The following is a 17539-nucleotide window of genomic DNA, read 5'->3' as shown; positions in this document are numbered from 1 at the left end:
CCCAACTCAGAGTCAGGAGCCCTCAACTCAAATCTTGGCCTCGTCTCCTCACATTGGGACTTTGGACAGGTCCTCGAGCTTCAACTTCTTATTCTGTAAACGGGGTGTGGCGGGGGAAGAACCCTACCTCTTCTGAGGGTCTCACGGACACAGGAGCACCCAGCACAAGGCAGCCAGGGCAGGTGCCAGTGGGAATTCTCTCTTCCATTCCTCCCTCTGATAAATGAGAGCTGACAGTTTAGAAGTTGTCCACTGCCCACCTCCCCACCCCCACACAAATAAGTTAACTCTGTCTGCTTTTGAATTTCTGAGACTAAATGTGAGATTATGTACTGAGAGATGTTTTCCATAAAGGCATATTTTAAAAGCCAGAACTTCAATGGAAAGGGCCACAAAGATACATTGAGATGAAGAGTGGAAATCTTTTTGTCAATGAAACTGCATTTTCAGTGTGCATGGGCAGAGCTCTCCCTTTGGAACAGTGCAGAATGCCTGGGCAGTGTTTCCCTTGGCTCCCCTTCTGAAAGGGCAGCGGTGCCCAGAGCGCCAGGCCAACACTAACTCAGCAGCACCCGGGCTCCGAGTGGGGCGAGGGCCCCAACCTCATCCCTATAAATACCATATTTACAGTCCCGGTGGAGCTGCAGCTGGGACGGTGCACATGAAGGGAAGTGCAGCCGCCATGGCCTTGCTGAGTTTGCATGTTTCCCGAGAGGCACAGGGTGTGGAAAGTACACAGAATGTGGGGTCTGGAGGCCTCAGGGACAAGGAAGGTGGCAATGGGAGCACAAAGCATACAGGCCTTGGGCCCCCAAACCCCAGTGTCAAATTTGGTAAGTGTGGCGGTGATCAGGTTGGGCACCAAAGTCCCTTCCCTGCTTCCCTCCCTTCTCCTGGCTGGGGTTCTTGACAGAAGAGGGGTCAGGCACACAGGAATGTAGCCTCCCAGGAAGCCAGGAACCACACTGATGGTGGATCCAGGGCATGCTGTCCCCAGGGCAGGGCCTGTCTGATGAAGCAGAGTGGGACCTGCAGCCAGGCCAGACCTACGTGTAGCTTCATAGTCCCAGCTTCCTCCCAGGCCCCAGTGGAGAAACAGGCTCACCAACTGCATCAGCTTTCAGTGTAGTAACTCCTACTAGGGAAACATGGCCTCATGAATATCTGACCAAGTTGACTGGAAGCGTCCCCTGAGGCCAGCAGCTAAGAAGTGGTAGACAGCTGGGCCTGTGTGGGCAGGAGTGATGCCTCGTCTCCCTGGCTGTGCCTGGGGCGAGTGGGAGGAGCAGAGTCCTTCCCAGCCATGAGCTGGACTAGGCCACGTGGCTGGCCAGCAGCTTGATAGGCCTTTTTACCCACCATGCCCCGGTCTCTGGATTTGACCACCTGAGGCCATGTGTAGGCCCCCGTGGCCTGTGGGAGATGTTGTAGGGAGGTTTTAGTTCATATGTGGGCACCGGGGAGAGGCTTCTCTGATATCACCAAGACACACGGCTTTGGCGTGAGAATTGGATGCTGTTTTCAATTATTCCCACTAATGGTCTCTCTCCAAAAAGTCTTCTTGCCACTCCCTGAAATGTTTCTCTAACAGGAGAAATGACTAGTTGTTGAAACTGGATTTGGAATTTTCTAGCCACCTATCTGAGAGCTGGGGTGTGTGGAATGCTTAGGTGCGAGTTCCGGCCTAGCCAGCTGCAGGAGTCCTGGGCATCCCATGTCGGGGCAAGAGAGCAGACCCCAGGAGGGGATGGAGTCATCCATTATAGATACTGCTCAGGACAGCTGGTGTGTTCCCAAAGGCACCTCAAGTTCAGGTTCCTGCAGGGCTGACGTTATGAACATTATTTCTGTCTTACTGGGGAAAGGGTCCAAATGGTTGTGCCTGCTGTTCAGGCTATTTCATGTGCCCTCAGACGATGGGCATGGGGCTGACGAGCTTTTCAGGAGTTTATGAAAGTGTTCGAGGCCTAAGAAAATCTATTATCTCTAAAATATGAAAAGAGAACTACAGAATCAAAATTTATAAGCATATAATTAAATTTCTGCAAAGTTTGACATCTTGTCAAATCTGTTAATTGTTAAATTTAGTCTTCATTAAAATGTTATTACCTTTGAAAACAATTTGTAGGTAGATTTTTCTCACTTCCCAAGAATTCCTGAACATGCCTGATGTTTGCCGAGAAATCAGAGCCAACCATAAATTAACTTGTTACTCTTGACCAAATAATTTCCAAAGCAAAATTATTAAAACCCTTTCAGAATTATAGCAGTAAAAATTGCAGGAGATGTGTGAGATGGGTGCATTTCCATGCATCGAATACACTCTGAGGCCTCCCAATAAGAACTCAGAGGGCCCATGAAGAGCTTACAGGGGACCTGCTCCTGCCTGTTTGACCTCAGGATAAGCAGACATTGCAGTGTTGCTTCCCAAAGAACACTTAGGAAAACATTGTGCCCATTCCTTGGTTTCCATCAATACCTGGGGCAGGAGGAGAAACAAGGACTTGAAAGCAATTTTAAAAAAAAGGTTAGATAAGGAGGGGCAGCGGTGGGCTCCCTGAGTGCAGAGGTGAGCAACTCACTGTGGCTCCCCAGGACTAGAGGGAAGAGAGCCCAAGGCTCCCCGGGTGCAGGGGTCAGTGGTGCTGAGGCTGCTCGGGTCAGGGAGGCGGCAGCACCCTGAGGCTGCCTGGGTGCAGTGATGAAGACGACCAGGGCCCAGCGCTGAGCCTGGTCTTCCTGATCTCTTGGTGGTCGCTGGCAGTGGTTCTGAGAACATCTGCAAGGCCCTTGGCCCTCTCATCCCCTCCTCCAGGAATTCTCCCCCAATCCCCGAAGAGTTACTTATCCTCATCGGGGTTCCCATAATGTCTTACATGTTTATCTCGACTGGGACATAGTAAGAATGACGATTACTGTGTATCTAGGGCCTTCACATGCTCTTTCATCGCATCCTCACAAGTCCCTGCAACAGTGAGGAAACTGAGGCTTCAGGCAGAAGAAGTGGACGCTCTGGGATTGGAACTCAGCTCTGCCTTCTGAGCCCTGGCTCTTCCTGCCGCACTGAGCCGTGGCTGTCCCGCTGTATTAGGGTTGCTGGGGATCTGTCTGCCCACCAGACTGCGGGCTCCTCTGGGGCAAGAGCCTTCCCAGGGGAGCGATCACGTGCTGATCCTCACAGCCTCGGCTCCTCGTACCTTCTCCCGCCTCCCGTTTTCTCACCACCGTCAGCTGCAATCCCTTTGTCATCTTCACTCTGTTCTTTTCCGTTTGAGGACCAATAATAATAATTCCATCTGGAAACAGGGACCCCACAGCAGGGGTAATCAGGCTGCAGACCAAACCGTGTGAAAGGAGACCTTTGCTCTGGGGAAGTGTGGGCAGCGTGTGGTGGGAAGTTAACACATGAATTTTTTGTTCTTTTGGATGTCACTCTAGCATACCACTTAATTTCAACATTTAGAAATTTAATAAAGAAGACTTATATTTGTCACTTAAACTAAAAGTTTTTAGCAAAATTACTTTCTATATGTATAGTAATTTTAACTTAAGTTATTATATCCAAAAAAATCTATTAAGGGGAAATCATTTATTCATTAAAATAAAGAATGCCATAAAAGCCCTCTGGGTCCTGTAGCTCCAGTGGCTCATCTTGGGGTACAGGGCCAGGATCATCAGGCTTATTTCTCATGCTCTGCCTCCAGATTCATCACAGGGGCTCAAGCTGTGGCAGCTCTGCTGCCGAGAGTGTAGGAGGGACTGTCTCTCGTGTCCCCGTAAGCAGTCTCTGCTGCCTGCGTCCTTCCTTGGTCCTGATAGAGGCCACTGGGAAGTACATGTTGTTACTTTCACAGCAGTACACTGCCCACCGCACTCAGCAAACCTACCCAACTTTGTTTAGACCCTGTAGGAGGATGCTAACTCAGTTCTGCCTTCCTTATCATTTTTCCTGGGAGAGCATCTCAGGGATATGATACAGTCTGCTGCATAAATTCACTACAGCAATCCCTTTGTGTGACTAGTGAGCTGGCCACAGATGCCTGAGCTCCAGGATTTTCTAGATAACTTTCAGTTTGCCAAGTGCCAAACTCTTGCGATTTCCTGGCCACGGGATGCCAGATCACCACTTTTAACAGTAACAAGCTGATAGTTTATCTCCTGGAGCTGTAAATAGCCTGAGCACTTAGCCAAATATTTTCCTTGGAAAATGTCTACGTCATAGAGGAAGAGCTTGCCATCACTTTCAAAGGCTCTCTGTGACCTGGTCCCAAAGGTGGCCCATGAGGGGAAAAGAGAAAGCAAAGCTAGAGGGCAGATGACCCAGCTCAAACTGGAGTGCTTTTGTTTACGAAGAAGCTAGCAAAGAATGCTTTTTGAAATATCACTGGATTACGTAGTTCGTAATGAATTTGGGAATCTTACTTCGTTCAACAACATTTCAGAAACGAGACAACAGAGTGCAGCAAACAGCACGAGCTCTGGAGGCATGAGAGCTGGGCTGGGTTTTCTCTCAGCCTCTGTGACCTGAAATGCCAGTCAGTGGTGGCTAGAGTCCCCCCTCACCATCCTCACAGATCCCAGATGAGTCTCCCGCTCCCCACAGTGCTTCAGGCTTGGAAGCCGAGGCGACTAGAGCTGGTCTGCACACCTGACCAGCTTTCCACCTGGATTGACGGTTGCTTGACCTCCAGAAGGAATGGAAGCCACAGTGCGATACATCTCATTCTCTATTTTAAAACATGGCACAGTACTAGGGAACCACAACCTAATGTACTTTTTCCCCACCTCATAGGGGAGAATAAAATTAAAGGAAATAAATCCATCTAGGAAAACACTTGTTCAAGTTGCCCACACCTCCCTGGCCTGGACTGTCTGTTGTGAGGGACAGGCCAATTTCTGTGTCATTAGTGAGACAGCATGGTTGCCTCCTAATGTGGCTCAATGAGAAGATCAGAACTGATTTTTATATATTTAGAGTTAACATATTTAAAGAAAGAACTAGCTAAGCTATATGTTGGAATGCTGAGATGCAACCCTAGAGAATTTGTCCAGATTTGAAACAAATTAAAGGTCAAATTTATCTACAGCTTCAGTTGGTCCATTTACCAGAAGTCAGGTGCATATTATGTTTTCTGTGGGAGAGCTCAGTTGTTTTAGACACTCTGTAGTGTGATGCTAACTTCTTTCTCCTCCCTTCCTTCCTTCCTTCCTTCCTTCCTTCCTTCCTTCCTTCCTTCCTTCCTTCCTTCCTTCCTTCCTTCCTTCCTTCCTTCCTTCTCCCTCCCTCCCTCCCTCCCTCCCTCCCTCCCTCCCTCCCTCCCTCCCTCCCTCTCTCTCTCTCTCTCTCTCTCTTTCTCTCTCTTTCTTTCGTCTCTCCCCTCCCTCCCTCTCTCCCTCCCTCTTTGGCAGCATTGCAGGATTACGATACAGTCTACTCCATCAATTTACCACAACAGTCCCCTTCTTTGTGACTAGTGAGCTGGCCACAGAGAGTTGGTTCAGTTGTTTCCTCCTAGGCCTGAGCGAGGAGGCAACATTGTATCTGTGGGTTCACAGTAACATGTCTCCCGTTACTAGAAACATCAAAGTTCTAATAACAGATCCGCAGCCGTTGTTCCCAGAGCTCTTTTATAAGGAGCTGGTTGGAACCTTGTATATGAAAGTGATAGAGGGTCAGGTCCCAGGCAGCTGGCACCTGGGGCTGAGTCAAGCATTTATAGAGTGATTTTCATGCCAGTTCCCCTCCAGCCTTTCCATGGAAATGAGCAGTATCCCAGAGTGGTTAAGACAGACTTGGGCTTGAGCCTTGGCTGAGCTACTTAGTAGCTGTGTAATCTTGGCTAAATTACTTAATCTCTGAACCTCAGGATCCTAGATCAGCGATTTCAACCTTTTCATCTCATGCACACATAAACTAATTACTAAAATCCTGCAACACACCAAAAAATATATTTTCTGCCAATCTGACGAAAAAGTTAGGTATAATTTCTATTCATTCACACTGGACAGCTATTGAGTTGGCTGTTGTCATTTTTTGTTTGACACTAAGGGAAAAGAGGTCAGTGCCTCTCACTAAAATAGTCAGGTATTGCATGTTTTAAAAATTCTTGAGGCACACCGGTTGAATATTGCTGTCCTGGATGTTAGAAGTCCAGAGAACAATCGTGTCTCTGCCACTGACAGGTTCTGGGACCGGAAGGCTGTGCCAGGGGGTCTGAGAGGCCCCTAACACGCTCTAATATTTTATGATTTTATGGCCCCTTCTGATTCCATTGTGAAACAAGCAGCTGGCTATGTTCTCTTTCTCCAGAGACAAAACAGCTAGAAATGCTTACAACTTTTGGTTTTTCAAAGATTCGTTTCAGACAAGGCCTCACTGTGGCAGCTAGTGGTAGCACCGCCTTCTTTTCTGACCAGTGTCTAGGAGGGGTGCCGCGGCAGGAGGGCTGCGCCTGGGCTGAGCTGAGGGGTGGTGTCCCAGGCTTCCCAGACCCATCTTGAGAGAAGGCCAGAGCTGAGGCCTTCCCTTTGCCTCTTGGAGGGTGAGCCCTGCAGCCTTCCTCTTCTGTAGACCTGATTGACGTGTTTGTGTGTGTGTGTGCCAAAGACACACAGCTGGAGGAGGAGGTGGGGGGGGTGCGAGTAGGAGAAAGCGTGGAGAGGAGGAGAGGAGGGAAGGGCAGTGGCAGCAGGACCCTGAGGAGAGAGGGCCACTGGCAGGGCCATTTGGCCCAGGCTTTATCCCAAGCATCATCCCAACCTAAATGCCCCCAGGTTTAGCCAAACCTGAGAGAGACGGGACAAAACCCAAGTGATATGCCAGGGAAGCTAGAAGCTGCGGGGTCTCCCTCACTAGGGCTCTGAGGGCCTGGGCCTGGCCAGGGGCCAGCCTGGCTGGGAACAAGCTGGAAAGTGCCACTTCAGATAAGCGGCCACTGCTCTCTCAGTCCCTTGAGGAAGGGCGTGCTGCAGGCTGAGCAGCCTAGACAATGAGGAAAAGAGTGGATGGCTCCGAGGTTGTTGCCAATGAAAGAAAAGCTTAGAAGCTGCCAGAGCTTGAGTGCAAAGGTGTATAATTGCAAAGGTGTTTCTGGCTGAGTGATGTCCCCAGGCACAAAGAATCTGTTGGGCAAGAGCATAGAAGAGGTTTTGTTTTCCAGGACCAGAACCTGCCCCCTAGCTCTCCAAACAGGCCTGATAAGTGCTCTCTGCTCATTGGCCCAGAGAGCACATATGTGTTTTCCTCTCAGTTTCCAACACCAGGAAAGGGAAGGGCCAGTCCCCAGCTATGCTCACCATGGTTCTGTCTGTTCAGCTTCCACAGCCAGGTGCTCACTCTCAGCTGGTAATGCCTGGTGTGGGAGCTGGCTCAGTGGTCAGATGGGACATAAGGAATCTGTTACTAACAATCGGTACCAACATTTGGGAGGGCTTTACTTAAAAAAAAAAAAGTACATTATAGTGCATTTAATTTTTCACCATAATAAAATCCTGCCATTCCCTGCCGTGCAGGTGTGCTTTCCCAAGTGGGAGAGGAAGGGCTGGGTGCAGGCAGGAGCCTTGGGCTGCACAAGCCCACGCTGACTGTGAACGTGAAGCAGCAGGGGATCTGAACCATTCCAGGTGCCAGGAGTAGGGTATGCGCCTGGGTCTTTGCACGGACTCATCTGCATCAAGGACCCACTAGTAACTGTGTTTCCTAACTCCCAAGTCCACCTGGTAAACTCCTACACAAATCCCTGAAGATAAACACTGAAGTCCCTTCTACTCCAGGCAGACTCAGCCGTGCCACCTAGTGTTCCTGCAGCACTCACATGCCCCTCTAAGGGTTTCGGAGCACAGAGAGGGGCTCTGCCATTATTGGCTGCCCCATGGACGTAATATCACACATGCCTGACTGCATCGAGTTTCCACAACAAGCCTGCGATATTATGCTCTTGTCCCCACTTTACAGAGGAGAAAATTGAGGCTCAGAATTAAGTAACTTCCTCATGACCAAACAGCTAACAAGGGGTGGATGCAAACCTAGGTCTTTATTCCTACACTGTATACCTGTCAGCTCAGTTCAGGCTCAGCAATTATCCTGACATTATTGAGTCAGAAACCAGAGATGCTTCGGCGAGAAGAGATGTGTTTGTTATCCATTGAGGTCAGCCTGCCTCACATCAGGATTATAACAACATTTAGCCGAGCCTTTATTTGGTGCCCAAAGGGCATGTTTTACCCTGTGGGTATTCTCTCAAGATGTATTAGCGTGCTCTGCCCTCTCTATTGGAGCTTCTGATTTAAAACAGACACATGTACAGTTGAGCATGTGTCTGTCTGTAGACCACAGATCAGCTGTAGGATGTAAGAGCTAAAAAGGAACCATTTACTTATTTCAATCTCCTTGTTTTAAGATGAAGAGACCAAGAGCAAAGGAGACTCATAGCTACCATGACTGAAACTACCATGGACCCAGCACTGTGCTAGACACATTTTTTTGCACTATTTTATTTAATCCTCAGGCAGGCACGATTTTAATCTATCCCCATTGACAGATGAAGAAACTGAGGCTCTGCAGGGTGAAGTGACTTGCTTACTGTCCCAGAGCTCATCACTGGGGGAACCAGAGTTTGAGTCCAGGTGAGTCTGCTCCAAAGCATATGTTCCCAACCTGCACACCCAGTAGAGGGCTTTCCTGCAAGGTGCTGAGGGCAGATGCTCTGCCCCACTACCCTGTAGACCTGCAGGCAGTGCTGTCCTTGTTTTTTGCACAGGCCAACCTCCTGTACTCAGGTTCAGCCCCTCTCTGGAATTAGCACGAAGCTGCTCTTCCCAGTAGTAGTGGTTATTTTCAGAAGTGTGAAGTAAGTGTAAAATAGGATAGTTTCAGTAAAAATATCTCCCGGCTTATACAGTGAAGTGGTACCAGAGTCACTGACTTTGAGCAGATATGTGGGTAGTTTTTGCCAAGATGAATTTAATTCTCATATAGCCATTTGGAGAGGTCACAGGGTCCTAGGTGAATGGAAGGCTGAACTGCAGGGAGCTGGGCTTTCCTCCCAGAGTGAGGATGCCCCAAGTTCTAGAGCACAGAGGAGTCAGCCCTAGGTTTAAAGTGAAAGGCCTGAAGCCACGTCCAGCCTGAGGGTCCTAACCCTGTGAGCAAAGGTTATCCTCCCTCTTTATCTTCCACAGGAGCTGTAGGGGTTAATGATGTAATATACACGAAAGTGCCCATCGCCAATATCTTGGTCAAGCTTCAAAATTTACCCGCAACTCCATCTCCCCCCCCCCCCCCAATGATTTTCTGAGAATTACTGTATTTTAAGATGAAATGTGCATTTAAGTCTATGGCATCATCATTGAAAATTCTGGACAGCAGCAGGCTCCAGCAAGTAATCCTTCCTACCCCCCAGCCCCTACAGTGTGTTTCTCATGCTTTTAACGTGAACACACTTTTTCCTCTGGCCTGTTGTTCCTTTAGTGGGCATTTACCAAATGCCAGTTCTGTGCCAGGCACGGTACAAGAGCTCACAGGCAAGACATCCTACTTGCCAACACAGCACCTAATGCAGAGCCCAGAAAGCTATGGGTTTGGTTTCTTTCCTGTCAGAAGCCAGAGGGCACTTGTTCTGTCCTGAGACACCTCCTGCTTCCTCGTTCTACCTTGGAGCATCCATCTAAGAAATGGGGTCCCCCTTGGATCCCACCGGCTCCAGCGGCTTGACCCAAGGGGTCGCTGGGGGATCGTGCTGGTCTGTTGGCCCAGCTTCAAACTGCTGAGGCTTTTCTCCAACTCTTGGCCACAGCCAAGGGAAGCCTGGTGCCAGGCTCTGAGGCCCGGGTGGAGCAGGCTGCCGGAAGGCACTTACCCGATGGCTTGTCTGTGGAGGATGGGAGGTTGGTGAGGGTGGGCATGGTGGGCAGAGGGGGCGGCAGCACCTTCAGGTTCTGATCACTCTGGATCTCATTGGTGGAGAACTGATTGATGATGCGGTTGTAGGGGGACGGCTGGTAGATCTGGGGCGGGGTGGCAGGGGGCGGCTGGGGCATAGGTCTGGCCGCGGGCACCCGCTGGCAGTGCTCCTCAAGCTGTGCGATTATCTCCGATTGGTTGTGGGCCAGCGTGGCCAGGTGCTGGTACTTGTGCTCTAGGTCCTTGTATTTGCTGGCCAGCTGCAGCATGTCGGCCGTCTGGTTAAGGATCCGGTTCTCCAGCTGGGAGAGCTCCAGTGCGTTGTCCCGCTTGCGGATGATCTCATGTAGGAGCTGCATGTAGAGCTGCGTGACCCGCGAGTTCATGTTGCGGCTCTCCTTGCGCAGCAGCTTCACCTCGCTCACGATGCCACCGTCCACCTCCACCAGCTGCTGCAGTGTCTCAATCTGCCGCTTCTGCTTGAGCAGCTCGTTGTTGAGCAGCTCCAGCTCCTGCTTGTGCACACGGTTCTCCAGGAGCACCTCGGGCTCCTTGGAGTTGACACAGATGGCACCTGTGACCCGTTGCTGAGGCACGATGAAGGTGTAGGTGCACTTGTCCGGGGACTCACCAGCCCGCTTGTACCTGTTCAGGTAAATGAACTCGCTCGGTGAGCCCTCCTCGGTGCCCTCCAAACCATCCTTCTGGCCGGTGGCAGCTCCCGAGGCGGCCAGCAGTCCCAGCCACCAGCACGTCACACACAGCGCCCTCATGGTCCTTGCAAAATGGTGGTTTTTCTTTGCGAACAGAGCCTATGAAAACCTGAAAGTAAACAGAAGGGGAGACTCAGTAACAGTCCTGTCACTGCCAGTGGCCTGTGCCATAAATGAGCTCAGCCTTCTCACCAGGCTGATCTTTCCAAAAACGCAGCTCCAGGAGGTAGCCCTTCTGGAAGCAGCAGCAGGAGAGAGGCGGGCCCCAGCAGAGATAGAAAGGAAAATGGAGGAGACCGGGGCGCCTGAAGGCAGGAGGCCACAGCCCTGCTGCTCCGGGGCCTGGCTCCAGTGCCCACAGCCCGAGAGCCTCATGAGGGCAGCTTGGAGCCGGGAGGGAGGTGGAGGAGGGCTGTCCTAGCGCCTTCTCCTCTGCCTCATACTCCTCAGACCAGTAAGCCTCCCCATTCTACGTGGTCATAACCCCCTGGGCTTTCCCCTTCTACATGATCACAGTTTTGAGGAACTGGAATTCTTTGCGATGCCTTCTGCCGGACTCCGTGTTTCACGAGGGCAGGCACTGTGTCCGATTCAGGCCCGTGTCCCGACCTGCTGCACTACGCGAGCTTTCAGCAAGTATTTGTTAAAGGAGTGAATTGCTAGCTACAGTATGGAATGCGTTCAGTTTCTAGCGGACAGTGTGAATGGAAGGATGTGTCCAGTGTGTCCAGTCCCGTGGCCTTCGTCTGTGGGTTAGCCAGACCGCGGAGCCCAAACAGGAACAAACAGCCGGGCTCCTAGAGATCCAAATATTTGCCACAGCCCGTCACCGCACGGGTCCCAGTCATTGCAACATGATTGAACCAGGCGGGAGCAGCAAACAGACATGTGTCTTTCGGAGTTGTTTCAGTTCTACCCTTGGACCGTTCATGCCTTCCCCTGACATCCCCTGAACATCTGTGGTGTGCCAGTCAGTGTGGCGGCCGCTGGAGACACCACTGCCAGCAGGACCGAGCCTCCCGCTGCCCTCGCGGGGTTACCCGCCATGTCACAGTCTCCTAAGTGCCGGGAAGGGAGGTAGCGTCTGCTCTGAAAGAGCGTATTGGGGAGCTGACCTTATTGGAGGGGTCAGGAAAGCTTCCCTGAGAAAGTGACCTATATGCTGACCCCTGGGGATGAGCTAGGAGTCAGGCCAAGAGGGGGGGGACAGACATGCGCGGATCCCTCCTCTTGTGTACTCGAGGACATTGCCCCAGGAGCTTTCCCCCGTTTCTCCCATATGACCACATTTTTCCAACAATCATGCTGTTTCCCTCAACTTAAAGAGTACCCTCTCTTGACCTCACATCCCCTCTCCAGCTACTGTTCCATTTCTCCGCTCCCCTTTTTAGCAAAGCCCTTCATACAGTTTCCTGTACTCAGTCTTTCCAGAGAGCCCCTCTCTCCCTGTTCTTTCGTGAACTCCCTCCCGTCAGGTCTGCCCCCCCCCCCCCCCCCCCGCTCCACATGCTCTACACAGGACCACCAGGGGCCTCGCTGGCCACACCAAATGCCCAGTTCTCGGTCCTCATTAATACTTCACCTCTGAGCGCCATGGGACGTGGCGCTCACTCCCTTCTCTCCTTCCCTGAGCACCGCTCTCCTCCCACCTCGCTGGATGCCTCCTCTTTGCTGCTTCACCTCCTGCTCCTGTGCTGGGGCTGAGCTTGGGCCCCTCCCTACCCTACCCGTGGTGGTCTCATCCAGGCTTGTGGCTCTAATTACCTTCAAGCATCAATTGTTATGCCCACATTTATTTCTCCAGCCTAGACCTCACCCTTTGACTCCAGAGTCATATATCCAAATAAGACTCACATTCCCACTTGACTCTCTGCTAGGCACCTTGAACTAACGTATCCAGAAGTGAACTCCTGGTGTTCCCCATAGCTCCACCCCAGCCTGTTCACCCGTCTTTCCTATGTTGGTAAATGGCAACTCCATTCTCCTGGTTGCTCAGGCCAATAGCCTGAGCATCCTTGAAGTCATCCTTTCTTTCTCTCATACCCCACATATAATTCACCACCACATTATACTAGCAGTATCCTGGAAATATTCCCCGAATCCTACTGCTCTCCCACCTCTCCCGTGCCTGGTGCAGCCCACCTCCACCTCTCACTCCAACCTAACTGGTCTCCCTGCTCCTTCACTTGCCCACCATGGCCTGTCCTCATCCCAGCAGCCAGAGTGATCCTTCTAAAAAAGTAAGATTGGGTCACTCTTCTACTCAAAAGCCTCTCGTGGCTGCTCTCGTCTCGGTCTCTAGGGCCCTCCTGATTTCGCCCCGCTTCCTCCCTGACCTCATCTCTGACTCCTCCCATCCTCACTCACGCTGCTCCAGCTGCAGTCCTCCTGGATGTTCCTCAAGCTCCCCAAGCACACTTATGACTCAGGGCCTTTGCACCTGCTGTTCCCTGTCTGCAACACTTTCCTCATTGCTCGCTACTTTGCTTCTTTCAGGTCTTTGCTGAAATATCACCTTCCAGGTGAGGCTTTCCCTGCTTACTTAAAACTGTGATCTCACCACCTTTCCCCTCAGATGTCCTCATCACTATCAGACATATAGTGAGTGTCTCCTACCCTACTCCTGTGAATGTAAGCTCTGTTGGGGGGGAGGGGAGGTGTCTGTTTTGGTCACTGCTCCATTCTCATAGCTCGTGGCCTGGAATACTAGGAGCGCAATAAGTATTTGTGGACTGAAAGAAAAGACACGCCCATCAGCAGCTGCAGGCAGTGGAGTGCTGTGGTGGGGACATGCAGGTGGGCAGGGAAGTGACTGCTTGGTGGGGAGGGAGCTACACAGAAAGCCATTTATTATATTTATTCATAACTTTCATAACACCCATGAAAAGTGCCCACTAGGTACCTGACCCTGCATGATACATTTTGCACGTGTTTTCTATTTTATCCAATTCTCACAATGTCTTTTTAAGGTTGGTACTATTGTTATATTCATTTTACAGGTGAGGAAGCCGAGACTCAGAGAGGCTAAGTGACTTGCCTAAGATCACACTGGCCTGGCAGAACCAGGACTCAGCCCTGGTTTGATGTACTCAGAGCTGTCGATCTAAGAAACGTCAAGACCTGTAGAGAATTTTTATAAGTTGCCAAACTGACAACAATTGCTGAGAAGCAAGATCTCAGGGGATGGAGAAAATGCTCGGGAGAATGGCAGTTTGGCGGTTTATTTTATACATGAGACATAAGGAGAGTTAATGAAATCCATTGTGGTAGATTAAGGAGGAGGGAGACAGCAAAGGAGGCATCTCAGGGTTTGGATAAAAGGGCAAAATAGAGAGACACCTACTTCTTCTACGTTTGTGGGTACAGGACAGTTAATAAACATTCACAGCACAGAGAGATGGCATGTGGGGGACGAGATAGCCAAGGGTCCTATGGCCTCAGCCCAGGTTTGTGCCTTGAGGGGTCTGAAAAGGAGATTACTGTACATTTCAAAGGCGTTATCTTAGTTGCAAAGAGGCAATAGACCGACTCACTTAAGGTAAAGCTTGCTTTTAGTTAGGAATTTTATGTTCAGACCATTCTTTGTGGTTACTTTCAGTGTCTGAGTTTGTGAGGCCACTGTGCAGGCAACCTGAGCTCATCAGGTTCAGTATATGGGCCCTTTTCCATCCACAAACCTTCAAACTCCTAATGACCACACAGAAATGTACTTAATCTGGATTTTAGTAGTAAAAAAATATTAGCATCACCACTTCCTAATTTCACATTAATTTATGCTAAAATAACCACAACACAGTACCTGAAGGTTTTTGCCTTCCTGGAGCCCCTTTGGGGCTTTTCTGGTGAGCAGCCTGGGTCCAGGCTCCACCTGTGACAGCCTGTGGGCAGTTACAAACAGATGGCCTGCTCCCAGGGCCCGGCTGAGCTGTTCTCTACTTGAATGACAAAGTCCAGGCATAGTTCCAGTGGCCAGCTCAGGCCTCTCAGGCCAGGCATAGAAAGGTGTCTGGGAGCCTCTCGTGTGGGCTGGGCTACGAGGTAGGGCTGCAGTGACGTTAGTGGAAACGGGCTGAGTTTGTGAGTGTTTGCCTGGTTTCCAACACTCTTTGGCAGCTCCCGTGCTGGCAGCCACGCCCGGCCCAGAACAATGGGGAGGAGTCACCCTCCCGGCTAGGGTGGGCCTGCCGCTGCCTTCCAGGGCCGCTCACCTGCCCACGCAGCTGGTGACAGACACCTCTCTGTGCCCCTACTGAGCATGGGCCTCCGCCATGGCCAGGGAACTGCCAGAGGCCCAGGGAGGCAGCTTGAGTGCAGGGAAGGGTTGACTTCCAAACCTTCCCAGGCAGGCCTCAAGACCAGGCAGGGGGGCACACTGCTTATCCCTGAGCTCTGTTCCCCCCAAGCGTGGGCTCTCATCGCTTCCTGGGCAAAGTTTTGTGCCCCTGGACTTGAGATCCTGAAGGCTGAGCCTCCTCTGTGAAACGAGGGGATCCAACCCCCCCGTGCACTGGGACATGGGAGTGCTTCTAAAACTAGAGATGGAATAATGAGATCGTGGCATTAGAACCAGGGTAACAAAGCTGGCTGGGGGGGGGGGGGGACTGGCCACGCATAGGCCATGTGTCCAGCACTCTTACCATCTCCTTGAACCCTCCCCTCACCCCAAGGAGATGCCAGAACTAGTGATCCTATTTCATGAGGAGGGACTTGCTCTGTCTCACGAAGCTGCTCTGAGCAGCAGGTCTGCGTGGCCTCACCTCCCAGCCTGAAGCAGTCTGCTGCCTGGGCTGAAATCCTGGCTGTCTTGGGGTCCCTAGCATGTCATCCAGCTTTGGCTACAAGTGGGGAAGGAGGAGTCCTGCAAATGCCATCTCAGACTGTGCTCTCTATAAAGAGCATTTCTTGAGATTCTTCAATTAAAAAGTGAGCCAAACCTGACAGTTACACCGGTACAGGTGTTCAGGTTCACTAACACCCTGTCATACACACTATCTCACGTAATCATTGCAACACTCAGAGCTGGTTAGTACCATGCCATTTAGAGGGTGAGGAAACTGGAGCTCAAAAAGTTGTCTTGCTCGAGGTCACCTGTGTGCAGTGGGACCAGTTGTGAAACTGCCGGTTCTGGGTCTTACTGTTACATTTCCGTGGAGTCTGGGTTTGGCAAGAGTGACCTGAGCCGCTCGGGTTATAAGATGGAAGGGAAGGAACAAGGGGCTGTGCTGGGCGCCTGACATACATTGTTCCAGGAAGTCCAGGGAGGTTGTTAGCAACAGGGACACAGGAACCAGACAGGCTGAGTGACTCCCAGGAGCACTGGTACCCAGCGCTCAGGTCAGCCCGACTCCGAGGGCCATGCTGTCTGTGTTGCCCTCAGCCTTGGAGTCATTTATTTTCCTTAAAGATTCCAACCCCCCTCCTCTGTTTTTTGCTAGTTTGGCAGTTCTTACTGGGCAGTCACGAATTTGTTTACTTTTGCTCTCCTGATACTTATTCAACTAATTGCATCCCCAGAGAAATACCGACCCCGGCATCCCAGCCATCTTAGACCTGGGGAGGAGCTCGATTCCAGTCAGGGCTCCTCGGCTTCTTCCTGTGACAACAAAGAAAAGCAAGCCCAGCTACTTTCCTTGGCTCCAATCGGAAAATAAAAGCGATTCTTCAAATGGCTTTTCCACATTGTATTGTGAAGAGTTTCCATTATGCACGGGTTTCCCTCCCCGGAAGTGAGGCTGGTGTGACAGCCACGTGACGGCCTCTGTGCACTGGGAGGCAGCCTCCCTGGGCCTTGGGTCCTTCCCGGCCTCCAGTGAGCATCCCTGCGTGGCCTGGCGCGGTGGGCCACGCAGCGTGTGTCCGCGTCCCTCTCAGCTCCACAGCACGGTGGTCCAGGAGAGGGGCCACTTTGTGGGAAGAATTGTTTTTGTAAGACAGAGCTGTGTGTCCTACCCTGTGGCAGAAGCTGCTGGCCTGGGGTATTCTGGTGAGTTCTCACCCCAAAGGTTAGGAATGAGGAAAGTTCAGGTACTAAAAGTAATAGTGCAGCCAATTTTCACCCAAGCACTTTATATGCAGGGGTGGGCAAAAGTAGGTTCACAGTTGCTTATATGGAAAAGACACTCAGGTTATGATTATTACAGTGGCTTTATGAACTCTGTTTCGTGTCCTCACAACTGTAAATGTACCTTTGCTCACCCCTACACTACTCCAATCTTCCCCACAGCTCGGGAGGGAAGCCCTGTTCTTTCAGGGCTCCCGTGCATGTGGCCCGAGTTGTGCACTAGGCAACTCCAGGGAACACAACTCACATTCGTCATCTTTGGAGTTTTGTATATTTATATTGCAGCAATCTTCTAATTCCCACAAAAATGCTTTTAAGACTAACAGCAGGTGAGTAAACTATTGAGATTCAAAGACCATGAGTCATTTTGCCCAGTCACCAGGCAGAGTGCTACTAAGTGGGAGAGCCAGTAACAGAACTCCAAAGTATACCACACTGAACGTATAGAAACAAAAGTGCTGAAGTCACAGGCAACTCAGAAAAGATTGCTCTCTGACCCCACCCAGGCAGGGGGAGAACAGGAGAACAGGGGGAGATCTTGAGATCCCCAGGACTGCTGACCCAGGGAAACCTCTAAATAAGATCCCGATCTCAGAATGGAATCATCACTAGTCTGAAGGGCTCACAGAACCCCTCTCCCTCCGCAGTCAGCCTTGCCCCACCGTTCTGTGATGGCAGGTGAAGGGCTGGTGTCAAGAGTCCAGGCCCAAGGCACCGCAGGAGGCCTGAGAGGAAGGCCTCTGCCGGGGCAGCGTAGGGATCTGGAACTGCCGCCTGGCCTGAAGGGTGCCCCTGATGTTTGGGATCTGGGAAGCCAGGAACCTGAGCTGTGTTTCAGTGAGTCTGACAGACCTGAGCGCCAAT

General features: G+C 51.1%; 2 protein-coding genes across 10 annotated transcripts in view; one reads left to right on the top strand and one right to left on the bottom strand.

Annotated features, from left to right (window-relative positions):
• The window catches only part of RALGPS1 (Ral GEF with PH domain and SH3 binding motif 1), a 247996-nt gene that overhangs the window by 154724 nt on the left and 75733 nt on the right, over nucleotides 1-17539 (top strand). The gene's annotated exons all lie outside the window — the stretch shown is intronic.
• The window catches only part of ANGPTL2 (angiopoietin like 2), a 34630-nt gene that overhangs the window by 9869 nt on the left and 7222 nt on the right, over nucleotides 1-17539 (bottom strand). The window contains exon 2 of the mRNA XM_081150886.1: nucleotides 9858-10723. Within this exon, the coding sequence (XP_081007012.1) occupies nucleotides 9858-10674 (817 nt within the window). The 5' untranslated portion in view covers nucleotides 10675-10723. The remainder of the gene's footprint in view (nucleotides 1-9857; nucleotides 10724-17539) is intronic.

Source organism: Miniopterus schreibersii (assembly GCF_964146895.1).
Source record: "Miniopterus schreibersii genome assembly, chromosome: 11".
NCBI classification, from domain to species: domain Eukaryota; kingdom Metazoa; phylum Chordata; class Mammalia; order Chiroptera; family Miniopteridae; genus Miniopterus; species Miniopterus schreibersii.
Note: the sequence above shows the minus strand (reverse complement) of the source record. Positions and strands in the feature narration are given on the sequence as shown.